Source organism: Anser cygnoides, chromosome 3 (genome assembly GCF_040182565.1).
Source record: "Anser cygnoides isolate HZ-2024a breed goose chromosome 3, Taihu_goose_T2T_genome, whole genome shotgun sequence".
Classification (NCBI taxonomy): Eukaryota; Metazoa; Chordata; class Aves; order Anseriformes; family Anatidae; genus Anser; species Anser cygnoides.
The window spans coordinates 24,151,323-24,172,825 of NC_089875.1; the positions used below are offsets into that span (position 1 = coordinate 24,151,323).

Below are 21,503 nucleotides of genomic sequence, written 5' to 3' on the forward strand. Positions count from 1 at the left end.
TGCTAGTGTCTTAAAGGTCGTGCTGTTAAAGCAAATTTTATAAACGAAGCCATTTCACATCACAGTATTACATCTGTTATTTAAATGTCTAACAGAGAAACAAACAAACAAAAAATGCGGCTGTCCAAAATCATTACCATCTACTCTGTAGCTCAATGACCACTGCTAAAACCTAGGTGACTGGGAGTCTTTCTGCAACCAGCCTTACACGTCAGTTATACTATCTGTTTTTTTCTGCCAGCTCAGGTTCTTGCGTCCAAGCAGAGCATTGTAGTTGACACAATTTCTTTTCTCTGAAGAACAGAGAGAGCAGATGTCCTCTGAGTTTTGTTTCTCTGACTATTCAGGGGATCTGAGAAAGCATGGAGAGCAGGTGGGCAAAGTAGCATGTGCAAAAATATCTCTGACCCCGGCAAGTCACTCAACAAAATGCATAGAAGGGAAGCCATCAGATTCCCTAAGGTATATATATATATATTTATATATATATATTTATCACAGGCATTTTAATTTTAATCTATTAAACCTGAAATGAGAATATCTGTGGGGCTTTTGGCATTGACAGCATTCTGTTAGTCCATGAAAACAAAAGGCTCTGCCCACTGGATTGCAGTTTATGACCTTCCAGACAAGGGCTTGGATTATAATGTGACTCTAGAGCTGCCTTATTCAGCAACTAGAAAATGCTGCAGTTTGCATAGGGAGGGTACAAATGAGCTCTGTTCCCATCGTGGCACTTTATTTCCTGAGCCTGGATAGCTCCTCATAAGAAAAAGGATTTACATCCCAGCAGCATTCAACACCCACGGACCCTGACATATTTAGCAAGAGGTACAGTGATTCAGCACACAGAGGATGGATTAAAAATAGTGTCAATGTGGCTAAATTGCCTCCACTGCATCTCTAAACACTGACAATTTCGAAGCAGCCACATAAGATACTTGAAAACAACCCCTGCAACTGCAATTACATGTCCATAAGCAAAGGTCATGAGGCATCCTTCAGACATGAACGCAGCAAGGAAAAAGACAACAAAAAGCCAACAATAGCCAGACAAAAGAGCTTGATTGTGCAGGTAGTTACTGAACAAAACCATGCTTCCTATTCTATGCATTGTGGCTTTAAAGAGAAATAATGAAAAAAAAGGAGGAGATGCGCAGAGAAAGCTCAGTGGCATCACTGTGTCCCAGGTTATCATATAATGGATACAGAAGAGCTCAAATATAAAGAGACTGATTCTAATTCCACTATCTGCAGTCAATGTCTGCTCTGGGATAAAAGATCCATAATCAATACAGAAGGAAAACTGGACAGTGCCTCTCATACTTGAACAGCTGATCAAGAAATAATTCATCCCTGAGCAAAGCTTACCCTTGTGAGTCTGCCAAGGTCAGTGTCACTTTGGGTTATCAGCTGCTCTAAGTGCTGGCTAAGTTAAAACTGCCTAGAGCAAGCTTTAAACTTACATACCCAACTTCTTTGACAAAATGTCTGTGTCTTACTTTATCTAAGTTTGCAGTCCCCTGATAATGCAAGGCACGTTCTTCCCCTGTATTCCTTTTTCTCTGCCCTTTATCTGAGCCCTCTTTGGCTCCAATAAATCTTCTATATGTAGCAGAATGAGGTTTGATTATGGGGAACAGACTAGTATCACTCAATTCGTATTCACCATCATATGCCTTTCTTAGGAAATAATTCAAATTAGATTTGAATACATTTTTTGTTTGTTTGTTTCCCCAGTAAAAGGTTTCTGTATGTGCTGTTTTCCACTGTGATTAAAAAAATAAAATAAAAAAAAATGTTCTTCACTTTCATGTACATGCATGCAGAAATCTCCTTATCAAATATGCTGCATAACCACTACGAGCTACTATCAAAGACCTAAAACCCATGTAATCTGTTTTTGCTTTGGTCATCCTATTAGCAAGCATCTGAAAGGCAGCAGCATGTCGCTTGTCCATCCCATACCTCAGACTAGCTCAGGATTTGTATCCTCCTCAGGTAGTAAAATTAGTTGTCTGCTCACACTGATGAAGAGAAATCTCTGCACACAGCTCTGAGCTCCCTGTTCATTAGCAAAGGAAGTGTGAGCTTAAAGAAAAACTTCCAAAGACGTCTGTAGTGCTGACTGTGAAGGACCTACAGGCAGGCATCTAGAGTGCTTTACCCAAGAAGAGCTCTCATTAGACTAGAAAGAAAAGACTTCAGTGTGGGACTCAGTGAGCACCTTTTACACCTTGCTTTAGAAAAGGAAAGGGTGATGCTTTCTGAAAATAATTGAGTGTAAATTACAAAGGTGTTTTTCAAATTTTGTTTCACTGAAAGTCTATAGATTTTAAGTGTACATAAGCACCTAAACCAATTCTAAAGCAGTTCCTAGCCCCCAAAGTCACTTAATTTTTTTCTCTTCCAAATCTGATAGCACCTTCACTCATCTTTACTTAGAAACTCAAGGTTAGCGTTGCTTGGGTGCAACAGTGGATTTTAATGAGCAGTTCATTTCCCAGGTAAGCCTAGTAGGAACAGAGAGCTCACACAACCTGCTGATCTGTGCCATGCTGTACGAAGCCAGTAACAAAAGCTTTCAGAATCAGTGTAATTTTCCAAGCTGAGTCTGGATCAGTTATCACGCAGGAAAATATAATTCTTTCTTTATTGTGTCATCATCTCCAAAATATTTACCCATGAAAAATGTTCTTTAAAAATAAAACAGCTAGCATTCTGAATGGAAATGCTTTGACTAGCACGAAACCCATCCAAAGACTTCTCTGTTGTTGTTTCAGTTACATCAGGTACCTTCTTTCCTTTGACTGTTTCTAGCAACCATTCATGTTCCAAAGTTGCAGTCCTCAGAAATACTAAGCAAGGATCCCCACCACACAAGAGCAACAGAGAGACATTCTCTCAGGGAGTGAGGCCATTATGAAAAAGAGACAGAACAGATGCATAGCATCTTGCAGAAGTCTGATTAAAAACAGAAGCAGGAAGGTTAAACCTCTCAGTAAGATCAGATTGTTCGACAAAAGACACAACTGGTATGGAAAGACGAACCTTTGCTCAACTATCTGCCCTTCAGAGCTAAAAATAATAGTGAGTCATGCCAGCAGCAATGTTGCTATTTAGCTTTACAAATTCAGGTCATTAGGCTTATATGCACAGAATCAATCTCTTCCTACTACACACAAAATGTTATTAAGAACACAAGCACAAGTAAGTGGGCACCTACCTGTTCTTGGTTTCAAATCTCAACATGATAGTTCGGGAATAAACAAAAATAACCCAGTCAAGCCCAATAAGAGAGTCAAGACTAAAATTACCATTACCATTGCTGGGAAGGAAAAGGAAGCTATATATAACCTTCCAAGTAGCATATCCCTTAATCCCTCTTTTTCCTTTTTTTTTTTTCCTTTCCCCATTTACTACAGACAACCTGTCTTTTTTACTTTCTTTTTCTTTTTCTGTCTGTTTTTGGTATTAGAGATCAAGTTAAAATAGTTATCAAGTGTTTGTAAAGAATTTTTAAAAAGCTGGCTGATCTAGACAGATAGACCAGATAATCTGTAGAAGGCTGCACGAGCCAAATTATAAAAGAAGCATATTAAACATTTTTAAAGTGCTTTGTAACTTCCCAGAAGTATCTCCCAGAAAAGGCAACTGTCCAACTGTTCATTTTATTTTCAGGTAAGCACTTTTGAAAGTGGGTCAGAGAAGGAGATAACTCTGTACTGACAAGACTCTCAAGGAAGAGGACAGGAATGAGTTGTCTTCAGAGTGCCTGAAGAAAGAATTCGTGACCTCCCAGCTTGCTGTGAGCTAGTTTCATAAATGAGAAGTGCAGGATTTATTTTTTTTTTGGGGGGGGGGGGGGGGGAATAATCCTTCTACTAGTATATACAAAGAGCTGTCTGAAGTTGAAGCCAGCATATCCATCCCAGCTTGTGGCCTTTTCACGTTCCAGTTAGGTCCACTTACTCAGTATTGGGACAGGAAGATTTCATCCACCTGCCCATCGGTGGAAAAATATACCAAATGGGAACATGGACATGGACTCTGAACATGGTGCGAGGACAGAAAGCCCTACCAGGAGTACACAAAGGAAGTACCTGAACTTCCCAACTCGGCTGGGAGAGCTGCCCATCTAGGTCAGACAGATGCCTCTGAACTCTGTACTCTTTTATTTGAGAACAGTTTCATAAGGCCAAATCTCTTCACCTCATACAACCTCTACTGACCCCTACCTCTTCAATTGTCAAGGTCAAGTTTAGGAGACAAAGTTGAAGATCCAAATTTGCCCTTGTGGGTACTGGAAGTGATGCTGGCTGATCAGAGCCCTCAAAGACTGAAGTACTGCTTCTGAGTGAGAAAGGAAATTCACCGGAGAAATGGAAAAATGATGAATAGGAAAATCCCCATGTCAGACTATTTCCAAAGAAGTTCAGATCAGGGAAACAACAGCACATGGCATATCCAAGCTAGCAGATAGCAGCGTTGTGTTACTATCCATGGTAAGCTGCCACTCTCTATGGCTTCTGAAATTCTGCTGCTGCTCACTGTGCTGCTTTAGTTTTGTAGATTTTAGAACAGAATCACTTGACTGCAGAGACAGAAAAAAATCAGCATATGGAAAAGAATATTTTCTAACAACATCTATGTAGATACAGTAGCAAAGGATGTTTTTTCCTCTAATAAAACAACCAAAGAATTAAACTGAGATTAAGTACGTCAAAAAGTGACCATAAACATCAAGTGTTAAGGTGACTACACAGTTGTAACTGGAGGCTCTTACATAGTTCCCTTGGAAAAAATAATTTTCGGACTTCAAATCAGACATGTAACTATTTCCTCTGAAACTCTGCATTTTTAAATCACCATTTTAAAGAGGCCAGGAAGGCAAATGTAATGAGTCATTTACCTGAGATATTAATGCACTGCAACAAAATCTTATTAGCTGACATAATCCCAAGCTCCTTTAAATGAGTGTTGCCTTACATTTTTATAACTTAATAATGTGACATTCTAAAAGAATGTTTTAAATACATTTTTTTCAGTCTGCTTTCTCAAGTGAGGTCCCCATAAACTTAGCCTGGCTGACATACCAGCTTTCTGAATTGCATAGATCTACTTCCTCTATGTACAAGGTCTCACGGAGAGCCTTTGGGAAGAACCAAAAAAACTTTCACACATGCTGAAACCAGAGTTGAAAAATACGCCCATTAGTAGCATCTAGGAAAGACACATCACATTAAGGGTACTTCAAAAAGGCGTTTTCAGCCTGTTTTTGACGAAATCCCTCTCCCCAAAGTGAATGTGATTTATCTTATGGATTTCTCTTTGAAATGGAATATATTTGAGAAATGAAGAACCCCTCCTTTACTATTACTGTATATAAAATAAAAATAAAATAGGATCTAAATACACACAACTCTATTCTGTTCTCCATTCAGTATCACCTTTGCACACAAATGGAAGCACTAAGGCAACACTCATCTATTTTCCAGTATGAAAACTAACCTTGTAAGAAGAAGCATAAGAACCTTGAAATGACTGTCAGTGAGAATAGCGTGTTTTTACAATTCACTGCTTTTTTGTTTGTTTGTTTGTTTGCTTGTTTGAGTTTCTTACTCATATCCAGCATATATGCATGCATCTAGCTAGCTATCTGCATGTAAGATTAATATGGGCACACTTAAGTGCATTAATGCACAGGTGTATACAAAGACAGTTCTGTTCCCTCCCTTTATAACCAGATCCTCCTGCTGGTCTGTGTGTCCTTTCCTGAAATTACTTCCACTGCACTTTGTACAGGCAGCGTGCAGTAGTGTGCTCCACAGTGACCCAGTTTCAAGGAAATCACAGATATGATGGAGCTGCAATTCAGCTGCTCACATTTTGCCATAATTTGCATATCCTGTTTGGTGAATACTTTCACTGGGATTTTCACTTTGTACTAAGGTATCCAGGCTTCTTTGAATCAGACTGACTTTGACAAAAAGAGTAGTAGAGAGTATCCCTCTTGTGCTGGGTCCTGAGATAAACGCAGTGGATAAGGGCAACAGTGGCATAGGCTATCAGCAGTGAATGTCTCTGCTGTTTTTGAAAGATGGACTCTTCCATCTGGACAATCATTTCTGAGTGCCATTCTTCAAAAAGAGAAGGGACTAAAGCTTGAAACAACAACCCTATTTTTTGGGACATGAGTCATATAGGTAGAGGAAGAGGGAGAGCTTTAAAGTGTGGGTATTATACTGCTACAGGTACCTGAATGCTGCCAGAAGACCAGACTAGAGCAGAATAATTTGTATAGGGGTATAAAAGGTGTAAAAAAAAAAAAAAAAAAAAAAAGGCATAGTCATTATAAGGTGTGTAAATTAAGGATTTTGTTGTTTCAGATAAATCTGCACGCTTAATGCTTCCAGAAAGAAGTAGGACTGCAAATGACTGCACCTCTGGGATAGCTATAGCCAGGTACAGGAGGAGTGCTGTGCTGCCACCACCACATCATGCATTCCAACTCACCCATGTAACTCCAGGTGCTATTAACTCTAGTTACATATAGCAAAAAGATCTTCCAGGCATCTTTCCTGGCCTCAGAGAAGAACTTTATGCCTCACAGAAGAGAGCAAAAAAGGCGTGCAAAAAAGGGAGTGCGTACTCATAAGAGACAGCAATGGGAAGGACTGCCTAGGGTGGTTATCTCCGAAGCTAAGGGGAATATAGAGCAGGAGTCAGTGTTGTGGTTGTAGCTGTCTTGTGCTCCTTCAAAACAGCTGTAGCACTGTACTTTCTGGGGTCCTGGAGAATCCTTGAGAAGAGAGAAGGATGTTTTGCATTTTACAAGACCAAGAAAAAAGTCTGTGTATTCTCATTTTTACCATTACTCATAATAGCATCATTTTATCTTAATTCCTTCAAGATTACTGCAAAGCTAGTAATCATAATCAAGCTATTTTATAAGTCCAATTTACAGGAGACCAAATTATTTATTATTTATTTACAGTTCTAAGTGGGTCATTTGAGTTTTCTCTGAGTAAAATAATGTGTAAAAAATATCCCTAAAACATCAACTATTCGTCTAAGTGGAGACAAACAATAAAATAATGTGTACATTGGTCTAATGCCCCCGAAGATAACAGGCTTTGCAAATAGGCATTTTTAATGAGATCCCCAAGTTTTATTTCTAATTCTTTCCCCATGTGACTTTGGAAAATCCTTGTAATTTCTTCCAAAACTGCAAGGCAAACCTGACCTTTTAGATAGCTGCTGCCAAGATTTCTGATCTAATGGTAAATACAAGCTTAGCTGTGACCTTAACTAAACCAGAAAAATTTAAGTTAAACCACGAAGAATCACACGGTCTCTTTCTGTGTTGGCAGCAATATATGAATGTATGTAGGGAATGTGCAACCATACCTTAGCTGTCAGACTGTTAACTAACATCTAGCTTATCAGAGGCATTTTGCTGGGTAGGAGCAGTCAGGATTCTTCCAGTCCTGAGCCAGGGAATTGCCAGCATCACTCGGGATGGCCAAGGACAGAGCAGTAGCACACTTGAACTGACAGGGAGCACACTGGAGGAAGCAGCACTTAGGAATTCCACATGAGAGACCAAAATCCCTAGAGTATCCCAGACAGTGAGGATATAAATGTGGGTCCTGTTCTGGGTTGGAGGATGATCTACAAGTTCTTCTGAGGTCTTTTCCAGTCCTATATCTGTGACTCTCCTCTCAAGCCTATTGTCCTACCTCCAGAAACACAGAAAGGACATTTTTGTGCCATAGTTTTTGTTTGTTTGTTCATTTCTTTGTTTGTTTTTAACTGTATTGCATTCACAAGTGCTAATGACAAAGGTGAGAGCAGAACACAACCTTACTGGTTTCTACGTCTGAGCATCTTCTCCTCTTTCCCAGCATGTATGAGAACTTTTCTCTTGAATCTCTCCAGTCTCCTGACAGATCAACAACTTTACAAGCTGCCATTGTACAGTACCAAAAAAAAGGTCTGAAGGCTATGTGCTTTCAAAGACTCTCTCTTCTCTTTACTGTATTCTCCAGGTCTCAGGAATGGGAGTCCAGCAAAATAACAATTCCCTTGATTCGCGGTTGTGCTGTGTTCTTTTTTTTTTTTTCTTTAGCAGAGTAAAAACTTTTATTTTAGGACACTATCTCATGATCCTGTTGATAAACCAACTTCCATATAATCTAACCATTTGTAACCTAACCTATTTTCTTCTTCAGTCTATTGTAAGCCCTGTCTCCTCTTTTCATTTCCCAAGCAAACCTAACCTTTTTTAAGATTTCATAAATTTTTACTAAGCGCAGAACTTGGCTTTGCACAGCTCTGCTGCACCCTTAGCCCTGGTGTGCTTCTCATCTCTATGTTTCACACAGCTTCACTGCCCGCAGTGAGCAAATTAAACAGAGAGGAACCAGTTGCTATCCCTATTTCATCCTTTTATGTTCTTAACATTACAACTTCTGTTTTCATGAGCAAGCAGTTGTTATCTGAACTTATATTTTACAGTGTCCCATTATGTATCCACTGATTTCTAAGCTGCAATGGGTAGTATAAGACAACAGCACTCATGCCACAGTCTGCACAAAGTTTCATAGTCATGCAGAGCTCTCCTCCTCTCTAACTAATGAAGTATTGTAGAATTATTTTAAAAGTGCATGTAACAAACTTTTCTGATGTTGTGCTTTCATGTAAACTATTATCCTGAACCACATGACTGAGCAAAGCAGAAATATCATTCCTATTAATATGTGCTGTTCGCTCTGAGAAAACGTGTGATACAACTTTTCAGTGCTGAACCCTAACTAATAACATTTTTTTTATCATTCAGGAGAATGATAAAAGGAGATTCAGGTTTTCAGCATCTGGAAAAATGCCCTGTGCTATCTCAGACATAAAGGAGTAAGGCAAATAAACTACTCTGGAAAAGCTTCCTCTGTGATTTGCTTAAGTAGCAATTTACGTGAATAGGAAATCTGCTGCTCATTTTACTTATAGGAGAGTCACAACCAAAAATTCCTACGATGAAGGCTGTATCATACAAATGTAGATTAGGAATTTCCCCATGTTCTATTTACAGAACAGAATGCTGGACTAAGATCCAGAGGATTTCTTCTCAGTCTATGGAAAGAATTGTTCCTTACGTGAAACGTCTTTAAGTCATTGAATCTTTCTAACGAGCAGGAGAGCAACCTATAATGGGTGCTATACAGTTTGAAAGTTGATATGAGAAGCCAAAAGGATGCATGATTCAAGGGTGACCCAACAAGAGCATTGTACCAGCAGGTGCTCCGTCTGCACAGATGGCATTAACAACTTCTTCCACTGTCCTCAATACATGGAGAAATAAATAATTCAATTTGGACAAATCACACAGGCAACCTTGCCATTGGGAGTGTAAGACTGTCAGAAGGTGCAAGCGTGTACATTGAAAATTGCCACTGTGCACAGCTCCACTGTGAAATCAAGTATATGTACCACTTGGAATATGTTTCATTATGTTCTGCTTGTGCGACATCAAAGAAAGTAGCTGATAGGAAGATGTAAAACCAAGTGAAGAGAGATATTTTTTTTACAACTAAACTGCTGGATTTGGTATATGTACCTTCTGCCTCCTTAATGTGTAAGCAAAGCTCATTTTTTCACTTACTGAACTGAATTGTACACACTACACCACTTTATCCCTTGAACTCATTTTCTGACCAGTTTATGTTAACCTGCAAATGCAGCTCATGGTTTTTCGATTTTTTTTTTTCATATAAGCACCTGCATATAGCAAATATGAATTGGACAATGCTTTATTTTCCTTTTCATGCCTGAATCCTCACTGAAATGCACAGCATGAGTGCAAAGTTTTCTTCTTTGAATACTGTGTATTTCTTTGTAAAATAATAAATTTCACTCAGAGGTAGATAACATTTGGGGAAAAAAAATAGAGCATGTGATCCAAGCCATAGGAAAAAAAAATCCATAAATAGCTCTAAAATTAAAAAAAAAAAAGAGAGAGAGAGAGAGAGAGATAACATCTTCCTAATGTTTTTAAGACTATTTAATTAGGAACCCATACAACAAAAAAATCACAAATATTACATAACTTTTCACTGTGATGAACTACTTAGTTTATATTTTGCTAAAATTCATATTTTCCCTCCTGTCACATTTTCTTTGTGAGGTTCTTCAACTGTTTATTTCCATGAAATGAATTGCTTATCTACTTTACAGATGATAAAATGAAGCAAAGAGTAATCAACTCATTCTTCTAAAGTTGTAATCGTCCATAATACAGAGATCAAAGGTACTCTGGTGTGATTCTGGAAACAAGAGAGCAAAATGGTGAAGCGAAGCTAACTTCAGTCTCCTAATCCTACAGTAAATCAGGGACAAACCTCCTTATTGCAAGCTGCTAATAAACTGGTTTTGAGATTCGTCTATCAAATATGCCCACCTCTTGCAAGGTTGCAGGTGGGAGGATGTGCCCCTATGACAGATGACGAGTTCTTGTGCTAAGATGTGGCTGGCCTTGCCACTTGGATACAAAATGGACACAAAATGGAACTGAAATGTCAACTTGAGTCTGCAAAGAGGGGAAGAGAAGTTGCATGGGATCTAGGACTTGAACTGAGATGATGTGGCAGCGTGAGAAATTTGTTCCTTGCAAAATATCCAGCTCCTCCAATAAGCTGGATGTTAAAAACAATGCTGCAAAGTATCTGATGATTTTGCAAAATGTGCAGGCAATTCTAGGCTGAAATGTCTATTTTGCTTGACAGGTGAAGCAGACACATTAAGAAGGAGTGAGTTAAATACACTAACTACAGACAGTGTATCAGGAAACATTCTGACTTCTCAGAAAACAGTCTTTATAATGTGAAAAGTTTATGTAAAGAAGTAACAGGGAATCTTTGGGTGGTTTCTGCTGCTGAAAGCAACTGCAGATAGACAAAAAGTTAGCCCTAGTTTGGGTCTGCCTCATTACCACACAGAAAACGTGTCTTACCCCAAGGAAACAAGCACCCCATCCATAGAAACCTGAGGGATATGGTTTTGGTAGCCACTACATCCAAAGGCAGGCATAACCAAGACTTCAATGCAATGCAATAAAATCACAAAGCTATAAAAATTCAGCTTTGGTCTAGAAAAAAACATGGGCAGCATATCTCATGGTGATGTGGGTCAGCAAGACTGGGTCTGAAGTATGATGCAGATGTAAGAAAGGTTTGAAGAAACTGGAGACATTCAGTCTGCAGCAGAAGACCGAACATGAAAGGCAAACACAAAGCTGAGAAGCAGCAGCTGCACAGAATGTCTGCTGTGAAAAACTTTTTGAGAATGAGATTAAACAAACATCTGTCCAGAAGAGCAGTATTATGCCTGACCCTGCTTGAGGCAAGCTGATAAGACCAGGTAATAGCCCAAGGCCCCATTCAAGCCTACAGACATGCAGCCCTGAGCCCCTCCATGGAGCCATGCATAGCACCAATATTGCAGAACAACAAATATTGCCCAACTGACCTAGGAAAGCGAAACAGGAATGTGCCCAGGAGACAATCTAGGGACAATGACAAAATTCCAAGGCCACATAACAAACCACAAAGCCAGAAGCTTCCTGAACTTTTTTCTCATTCTCCTTTTAGATTTTTTCCCCTGCCATTGTAATATAATTCCAGGAATCTGAAATAAAGGTATATAAAGGAATCTGATATACTCTTGCAGCTATTTTCTCAACACCACAGTGAACTCTGCACATGGCTTAAAACTCCAAAATAACTTGTCATCAGCTCCATCCATTCATCTGTTCTGTTTTTCCTGTTACTAGCCTTCCTACCTTGATCCTTCTTATTTGCTTTCTTTTTTTTTTTCTTTCACTACTGAATTATAGCAAAAAGCAAGATAAACAAAGATGATTAGATGAAAGCTGCAAGCTGAAGTATGAGAGATTTACTTTATCCTTGGTGTCAGCAGAGTTAAATACATGAGGGAGGAATGAGGTATATTGACATCTGAAAGGTTTGTTCATTTGAGTTCACTTCTATAGCAAATTTTCTGCTAGATCCACTTTTGAGAACGTCAGAATGTAATAAACAGAGTTATTCTCTGTAGAGTTATTGACAAGAAAAAAAAAAAGGAGTCATAAGTGGTATTGATTTGGGGTGAAATGGTAGAACGTGACAATCAATAGGGCTTAGTCAGACAGAAAATAGAAGGAGTCACACAAGTCATGATGGGGTTATTACAGGAATGAAATTCTGATATCAAATAAAGAAGGGAGGAAGCTATAAATGAAATCCAAAATATAAGCAGCAGATGGATTTACAGAAAAATATTAGCTATTCATTTTCATTTTTAATGAGATGCTTTTTATTTTAGCATCCTGTCAATGCTGTTTTTCTAAAGCTTTTGAAATAAATTCTTTCCACCTCCATAGTATTTTCATTAAATGTCATCAAATCTCTTTTCAAATCTCTGAGAGAAGTACTGTTATCCTTATTTAACAGATAATGAGAAGATATAAAGAGAAATTTGGGGTTACATTTTCCAAAGTAGTCAGTAACGCTGTATGCCTCCCATCTAGATACAAAAATCCATAAAATGCAAGTCCGAGAGAAACAAAATTTGCAAAGGTCCTGGGAAACCACAACTTTGGTTGATGACAACAGCTGCTTAGTTCTCAAACTCTGGGTCACAGACTGAGGACTCAAAAGCTGAGCCTTCACAGGGAGCTATGTAGGCACAGTAAGCTTCCTCACAGATAAAACACCGCATAAAACAGGAGGAATCCTAATGTGCAGTCCTCTGTTCTAATTACAAAGCTCATTATTTCACCACCCAAATGATTCAAGATGAAAAAAACCTATCAACCATATATCAACCACATGAAAGATCTGTACATTTACAGGTATTTATATAGTGCATAACTTCCCAGTACAACCACACTAGAAAATAATAGCAGTAGTAACTTAGAAAGAGAAATAAATCTTTTTCACCAGTTATTTTAATCATGCTCAAGTGTTTTACCTTTTCCTAGACTCTGGACAATAATTTTTTTTTCTTGAATGAGCCTAAAATGTCTTATAAATGTAATTTGATAGAGAATTAGCTACATTGCCAAGGTGAAAGGCATCAGTACTAATGTCAATCAACATCACAGAAGAATGTATTGCAGGCTGTGAAGAAAACTACTACATTCAGGGGAAACATAAACTGTATTTTGATGAACCTCTTGCACTGATCAGCTAAGTAAATTCTGACAATGAAACTGTAGTATATACATGGCTTTGGGGAGGAGGGGATCCTTGGGCCAGTCTCTTTTTTTATGAATGAAGCCATAAAAAGGAAGCTAGAGAAGGACAGGAGCTCACCTGACTACAATTGCAAGGAATGCGCAAGAATGTCATCACCATGCTGAAATGCGAGCTGCCCGGGAAACCAAGGGTAACGCAGTTGCAGAAAATGTTGCATTGATTTCTAAAGAGGGATTATCAGAGACTGCAACAGTTTAAAAGCTTATTTAGCTGGAATCACATTTGCAGTCATGGGATTTCTATGGGAAAATGTCATTACAGTCTTGAGAAAGAAAATTATGACTGAATCACCTCAGGAGTGGGATGGACAAGATGACCTCTTGAGGTCCTCTTCAGCGGTATTTCAGCAATTCCATGTTCAGCGGCAGAAAACACATGTGGATTGGAGCTGCTTGGGCTCAGGCATTCAAGTTGGAAAATTTGGGCATATGCCTTTGGCATGAGAAGAAGCCTGTGTAATTTTTGTATTGATCTCTGCCTGCCATTAGTGATGTGATTCAATCACGAAATGGCTTATTTCCCCGATACAAAAACCTAATGCCATGCCGGAGTAGAAATAGGAAGCTGCTCTCATTATCACAGCTAAGTTCATTTTACGGCAGAGCAGTCTACTTTAAGACTTTTCCAGCAATCCAGATCTAATTATGGAATCAGTTTCAAGCAATTTTGTAATTAAATGTACCTGCTCAAAATATCTCAGAGGCTCAACAATTTAAGACGACTGCGTGAAAATGTAATTAAAATGAAAAAGGCCAGATAAGAATTGGCCCTTCCTCCACGAGGAGAGCGCTGAAGGACATTCCAATCGCTCAGTTTTTAGACCCAAATCTCCTGCTTCATCCCCGGATTTCTGCTTTCCCGAGCCGCACGGGGATCTGCCCCGCGAGTGATCGAAGAGATGTCCGAGTGGGACTGGGCTGGGGGAAGGCTCTTTGGTTTTTAATTAAAAAAAAAAAAAAAAAAAAAAGGCAAAAAAACAGAACGCGCTGTTTCAAAACCGTGCCGTACCCCCCTCCCGCCACCTCTCCCCGGCAGGCACCGGGCTGAGGCTGCGGTCCCCAGCGAGATGCTCGGCGGCCGGGGGCGAGGCTTTGGGGGGGGGGGTGGGGGGGGGGGGGAACCCCTCTTCGCTGCCCTCGGAGGGCGCCGGGCGCAGGGGGAGGAAGTTTCCCCGCTCCCCCCTCCGCCGGGCCGGGGCTTCGGGATGGCTCCGCGGGGCAGGGGGGTGCGGAGGAGGGGGCCGGGGCCGGGGCCGCCGCCGCTCACTCACCGCCCGCCGCCGGCCCGGGGCCGAGGCTCAGCGCCAGCTGCAGCCACAGCGCCGCGGCCAGCGCCCGCCGCCTCGCCGCCGGGAGGGCACCGCCGCCGCTCGCCTGCTTCCCATGGCACATCTTCTGCCCGCCACGGGCATCCGGGGCGCCGCCGCCTGCAACGAAGAGAGCCGCGCCGGCTTTGCCGCTGCCCGGGGCTGCGCGCCGGCTCTCCGCGGGGCGCCCCCGCCGCCGCCGCCGCCTCCGCCGCCTCCGCTCCCCGCGCGGCGCCTTGCGGCGGCCCCCGCGCCGCCCGTTCCCCCCCCCACACCACCACCCCCCCCCCCCCCCGGGAGCGCGCACCCGGCCCCCGCCGCCGCTGTACCTGCGGGGCACCTCGGACAGACACGCGGACGGACGGACGGACGCGCGGCGGCACAGGCGCGGCTCGCCCTACCTGGGAGGGGGGCGGCGGGGAGCCGCAGCGCCCACCTGCCCGGCCCGCCCGGCCGCGGCCGCGGGGAGCCAGCCCTGCTGCGCTGCGGGACCGGCCGCCGCGCACACGCGTGGCAGCCGCGGGCAGGGCTGCGGCGAGGGGGACCCGCCGGGGGGAACCCCGGGGCTGGGGCTGCGCCAGGTTGGCCGGGCTCCGGCCGGGGCTGCCGCTAAAGGGGGTCCGGAGCGGGAGGCTCCGAGGGGGAGGCTTTAGGAGCGCGTTTCTCCCTCCCCGAGCTTCACCGGGGAGGCACCAGGGGGGGGGCGAGACAAGGCTTAGCACCGATCCCGGTGCCGCATCGTTCCCGGCTCCTGGGAGCGAGGGGGTGCAGCACGGAGCGCGCTCCCCCATCAGCTGCCCGGCCAGGCCTGCCGGCCGAAGCGATTTGCCTGCTAGGAAGCTGGATTTAGTCAATCTGGGAAATTCGCGGCCGTGAGTCAGTCTCACGGCTTGAGCAGCCGCGGCGCAGCCCTGTTTCCTGGCGCCACCTGCAGCGTGCAGAGCTCGGGGTATTTCCCCGTCACCGGCCGCTGGTGGAGCGCGAACAGCTCGGCCGGGTGCTGCAGAGCCGCCCTCGCAGCCGCAGAGGTGACATTTCCGAAGCAGCTGAAGGTGTGTGGCAAAGTCTTGGACGGGTCTGTGAGGGCTGAGCAGGACGGGGCAGTGACCGGCGTGAACGTGTTTGCTCCCAGGCGTGCAAAGCGCACTGTGCTAGCAGGGCACGAGGGGTAGGAACCCGGGAACGAGGTTTTGTTACACGTCTGTGAAAAAGCATAGCAAAGCAAGGCCAAATCCAAAGATAGATGGGCTCCTACCAACAGTCAGATATGGACATGGTATATCCTGATGCTTTTAGGTTAATAGGCTATACTGGTAAAAATATGCATAGGGCCGGAGTCGCATTTAAGAATTTCAACTACCTGATGCTGTCTCCTCCATGCTCAACGTTAAAGTAGTTCAAGAGGGATTTTTGCTCAAATCAGCGTGCATCATGTATTGGTTCAAAGAGCACTGCAAGAAGTGTAGTTCTTTATCTCTTTACTCTCCCCTGGAGAGAAGGGGCGTCTCATAGGGCAATACAGGTCTTCCATCAAGAAAGGAAATGTTGCAGATTTTCAGCTAAGAGGCTCTTTTATCACTTTGCTGCTCCTTTTGAACTGGAAAATTTGGAAACTCTAGAACCTTTTCACCCGAGTGCAATTTCCTGACCAGGTGAACCTTCACCTTCCCAGCCAGCCCAAAGAGGTTGGTAATAGGTCTCATGAGCTGAGCAAATACAGCACAGGCACAATTACGTGATGGAGATACTTCTTCTGAGCCAATAAGCTGTTGGCTACTACAAGTGGTAGGATAGCGCAATAATACAGCAATTTCTATTACCTGTAATAGGGAGGTCTTTATTTCTATGTTACAGATTTGATAGCTTTAATTTTAGAAGTCAAAGTAACAAAAGATCCCTCCCAAGTTAGCCTTGCTCTTGCTTTGCACTGATTAAAACACAAAGCTTTCAATGTGGGTTGGGGCATTACACCCAGATACATACAGGCCTTGCAAGGAGGAAAAGGTGGATGAAATAATGCCTGTCAGTGCTTTCTCTGTGTCCATCATCCACCCTGTGTGATTGGGAGCACCACAGCTCCAACCAGTGTGAGGAAATCAATGCTTGCTTATGCAGAAACTCTTCTTCAAAATTGTAATGAACTGTAAAAATCATCTCTTGTCAAGCAGCGTGTGGCTGTAGGATGCAAGGCAGAGACAGCAGCTGAAGGGATGGGGATTGCTGGCCAATGTTCCTGGAGAAACTACCACCACCATCACGGATTCACCTTTCAAGTAGCCCAATGGCACCTGAGGCTCTGGAGGCTCAACTGGCCTGCAAAAAGGTGGGCAGTGAAGGATGTCTTTGAGGGTCTAATGCAGATGGAGTTTGGTGGGCATCTCTGTCTGCCAAGATCAGGAAAGGACTCCTGCAGACCAGGAAAGCCAAAACTGAGTGAAGAGCAGTAAGAAGAGAAGGAAGATGGAGCTGGAGGCAAGCCTGACCATGCTGAAGCTCAGGATCTAAGGTAAGAGCCAGATGGAAGAGAGGTTTTTTTGTCCAAATTTGCAACACAGTTCTCCTCTGGTAACTGAATGAGCTCTTTCTTAGCCTGGGATATGCCCAAATTCATTATGTTTTTTTGTTTGTTTGTTTGTTTTGTTTCCCTGAAGCTTTTGGACAGCCACTCCTGCAGTTATTCCAGCAATGTCCCACACTGAAGACCCTGAGCCTGCCCAGGACCAGGAGACACAGATGGGACCGTATGTGACCTGCACCATCAGAGCACTCCTTCATGTCAGCCAGCTCAGACTTTCCACAGAGCAAACTATGTGCAGACTAGGTCAGGCTTTGCTCAGAATAACATGGTCCTTCCCATGTTTGCTGGTTAGCTTAACAGTTAGAGCTCTCATCCAGGAACTGGGAAATTCCATGGTCTGAAGGAGTTCAAGTCCTTACAGTGGCCTTCCAAAACCCAAAGGGAGCCTACAGAAAAGCTGGGAAGGGACTCTTTGTCAGGGAGTGTAGTGATAGGACAAGGAGGGATGGTAGAGGGTAGGTTTAAGTTAGATATCGGGAGGAAATTCTTTACTATAAGGGTGGTGAGGCACTTGAATGGGTTGCCAGAGAAGATGTGGATACTACATCCCTGGAAGTGTTCAAGGCCAGGGTGGATGGGGCTCTGAGCAACTTGGTCTAGTGGGACGTGTCCCTGCCCATGGCAGGGGGGTTGGAATTAGATGGTCTTTAAGGTCCATTCCAACCTAAACCATTCTATAATTTTATGATTTTATGAAACCTTTATCTCTTTACTTTTGTCAGTGTATAGACATTATAGACACTGACAGTACAACTACATAAGTACATTTGACAGTTCTAGGACACCAAGTCTCATTTCTCTGTATTGTTAAATTGTTATCACAGCATTAGGTTGGGCTACCTAGCAGTTCCAAGACTGGTTCAGGAGATACTATGGGCCAGAGTCTATTTCCTGGTGGTGGTTTGTGTACAGCTTCTCAGTTTTTGACAGTAAAGAACTTTAATGATATGGGCGCCAACCATCCTGTGCTGGTCAGCCCCACGGCCTAAGAGTGGTTATGCGCACCTTTGATTTCCTAGCAGAGAAGTAGTCCGAAAAGTTGCAGTGTGTGTCTTTGGGAGATTAAGTATTTTTTTGATTTATCCATACCCATAATTTACCTGCTCATAAAAAAAGCCAGAAAGAATTGTCCCAGTGATGTGCCTGTTGTGTAGGTGAAGTTTGTTCTTTAGTTGGATTCCAGTAAGGGTGAAGTGCATGTAGTGGTGGTTGTAGTTGAAGAGAATGACAGAATAGATTTGTGGCAGTGTGAGACAGTAAAGAAGACATCAGGGCAGGTTAGTTGCAGTTGAATGAGTATAGAGGTGGTCAGTCCATGGAGAAAAGTACAGCTTAACTCAAAAGCCTGCAATTAATTATTTTAAAATCTAACATGGCAATGACTAGCGCTGAGATTTGGTTGGCAGAACATCACTCCAGGCTGTAAGTTCATATTGTTGCAATACATCCTCCAGGCATCTTGGCTACAAACCAACTTCCTTTTTCATTGGCCACAAGAACAATTGCTTCCTAGCCTCCCAGCCCACTTACATCATGTTTTTATGCAAAATTCTACATGTAAGGAAAATAATTTAAACATCATTTGATTAAATGCAGTGGTGTACTAAAAGGAATTCTATATGCCTTGCAAGGTGCAAAGCTATTAAGGGCTAAGATTTAATAATGACCTTCTCATTTGTTTATGGCAGATAACAACAAAGGACATGTAATATTTCTTGTATTTTTAACAAGCTCAAGTCTTCAAACATTTTCAAACAAACATATGAATTATTGCTTACTTTACCAGTTTAGTTTAAGTCCTCTCTGTAAATCAGGTAATACATTCAAGCAATTTTATTTCTACCTGGAGTATGCTATATTTCTCTTTTAACTCAGAACTATTAATAAGCCTAGATTTCACTAAAATAAGGTGTGTCTGAGTGAGGTATACACCATTAAACCATATAAGTATGCACAGCTGCTTTTCAAAAAAAAAAAAAAAAGGTTTTCTCTTCTTTGGTGTTAATGTCAATATTAATATCTTTATGTTAATATATGTGAGTGAATGAGTCCCTATTTTCCACTCTATTTCCAAGTGTGCTTTCATTCCTACCAGAGCACACCTGGAGACCCACCCCTTCACAGTGACACTGTGTTTGCTTGTTTCTATAAGAGGCTACCCCCCATACACCTCTCTGGGTAGATATGTACTGGAAATCTTGATTTCATCGCTTCATTTCACCCCTATCTGAAAAGAAAAGCTTTCTCACCTATGTCATCCTGAAGATGATTATTGTCCCTTCAGTAATTGCAGGGATTGCAGGCAAGCAATTATTCTAAACAGAATGCTTTAAGGTGATTGCTTTTAAGAGAGGCTTGCCTCATAAGTGTGCTTTCAAGAACAGGTATGCAATTAGGAGAATAATTATTTTGATAAATTCTGAACCACTAACAATTATGGTGGCTTGAGAAAAGCAGCCCTAAAATAGTTGAGACCTAATTTTGCAGATGCTCAGTGCTGGCAACTGAGCTTTCCCATTCCTAAACATAGTCACTGCTGTTTGAATGTGAGGGCACTCTGATGAAAAAGACACATAATATGAAAGGAGAAATCTTTTTTCTTCACTGAACTATTATCACTGACAACCATAAAACCACATCTGGGACCAATACACAAACATTAATAATGAGACATCAGTGTAGTCTCACCAATTAGTGTTAATTACATTTTATTAGAAAAGAAATGGTATCATAGGGAGGGTTGAATATGCACTACATTTTTGTTTCCCACTGGCCTACATAACTAATGAAAATTCCCAACCTAAAGATCACTGTGATGACAACCATGATTTAATTAACATAAAATTATATTTATTGCCATCAAAGTGGTTTAGAAGAGATTACAGAAAAAAATGATACCTGGCTAACCAGAGAACTGAATTGAACAGCACATACTATGGGGTCTGTTCTTCAGATGAGCACACAAAGACTTTTGTACTTTTCTGCCTATAGCCAAATTATACTTGCCACTACTCATGTGAGTATATTTGGCCCTTGTTTTTATTAGAGAGTAATTTCCAGCAAAAGAATAAGTGAAACAATTCCAGGACCTGAAACAATCTAAATCAGTTATGAGTACTTTTCATCCCACTGGACAAGAATCAGTTAGCAAATACAAAATGCAGTATTTGATTTGCAACACCGTTCTAAAAATGAACAGTATTCATCACCATTAAGTATAAAATCATGATTCATTTTTCTAGGCTCACAGCATGCTTAAAATAGTTAATTTTCTTTGTATTATGATTCCTGAAGTTCTGAATATGAGGACCCAGTGTCTTTCACCTCTAGCTCACAAATTCATTACTCACAGAAGGTTAGTCTGTGTAAATTAAATTGCCTGTCCCTATCTCTTTTCCCACTGCAAAAGCTCTCAAATCCCACCTCCCAACCTTTTCCACCAGTTCAGCAGAGGCAGCCAACAGCAGAATGAGGAGGCACATTTGACTTTCACCGGACCTTTAGTGTGGGCAGCACAGCCCATTAAATAGGGACCCACACAGGGACAGATACAAATTACTTCCTATCACCGGCTGGTCTTACACTACAACCAAGTCCCCAGCGGGCACTTAAATTCAAAACTGTAGTCTTCAGATCCCTGCTCCATCACTGTCTAACATGTAGGTACTTCCCTATCTAGCTGCAAAGTTTCCCGGGTGTCTGGGGCTGTTTTTCTGGGTGCGCACTCAGCCTTAGCAGCAGGGACCTAATGCTTGTCTAGGACTTGGTGTACCTCCACATGATTGATTGGCATGTAAACTAGTGATGGCCCAGAGAGATGTTTATGATAAGGTTTTATATCTCAAATCAGATAGGAAGTGCATTCCCTTGTCCAAACTGAGCAGCTGAGCTTTCCACCCAGGTGCAGAAGAAATGGGCTGCATGGCCTGGTGGGTGGGGTTCGAGTTTGTGCATCTTGTGTCACTGCAGAGCTTGTGTACCCACACTGCATTTGCCTTAAAGTATTTAATTAACCACTTAGAAAGTAAGAAATAGTGCGGTACCTTTTCCCTTCCATAAAGAGCAGCTTAATGTATTCCTTCAGGACACAAGAAAAGAGGAAGGAGGAATTGGAGAGGAGTCCCTGTGAGAGGACAGAAGGAAAGAGACGAAGCAGGTGTTTTCACGCCTATTCTTTGTAAGGCTCTGAAAAGAATAGAGCTGCTGTTTAAGAGTCCTTCCAGTGCAAATATCTTTATCTTTACTATCCTGGAAGTAGAATAACAGAAAAATGTAAAATGACAAAATTTCCTACCACCACATAATG

The 21,503-nt window shown here is 42.1% G+C and overlaps 1 protein-coding gene and 1 long non-coding RNA gene across 5 annotated transcripts in view; one reads left to right on the forward strand and one right to left on the reverse strand.

Annotated features, from left to right (window-relative positions):
• SUSD4 (sushi domain containing 4) overlaps positions 1-15,152 on the reverse strand; it is a 72,349-nt gene extending 57,197 nt beyond the window's left edge. For 2 of the 4 annotated variants that reach the window (XM_066993689.1, XM_066993692.1), the window contains exon 1: positions 14,584-14,873. In XM_066993689.1, the coding sequence (XP_066849790.1) occupies positions 14,584-14,704 (121 nt within the window). In that variant the 5' untranslated portion in view covers positions 14,705-14,873. Of the gene's footprint in view, positions 1-14,583; positions 14,874-14,948 lie in introns of those variants that run through there. The other 2 variants (XM_066993691.1, XM_066993690.1) reach the window with 2 other exon arrangements.
• A 384-nt stretch (positions 15,153-15,536) lies between these two features.
• LOC106031639 (uncharacterized) lies at positions 15,537-20,373 on the forward strand. Its single transcript, XR_001204378.3, has 3 exons — positions 15,537-15,671; positions 16,788-17,125; positions 17,271-20,373. It is a non-coding gene; the product is annotated as an uncharacterized lncRNA (long non-coding RNA).
• The last annotated feature ends 1,130 nt before the right edge of the window (positions 20,374-21,503 follow it).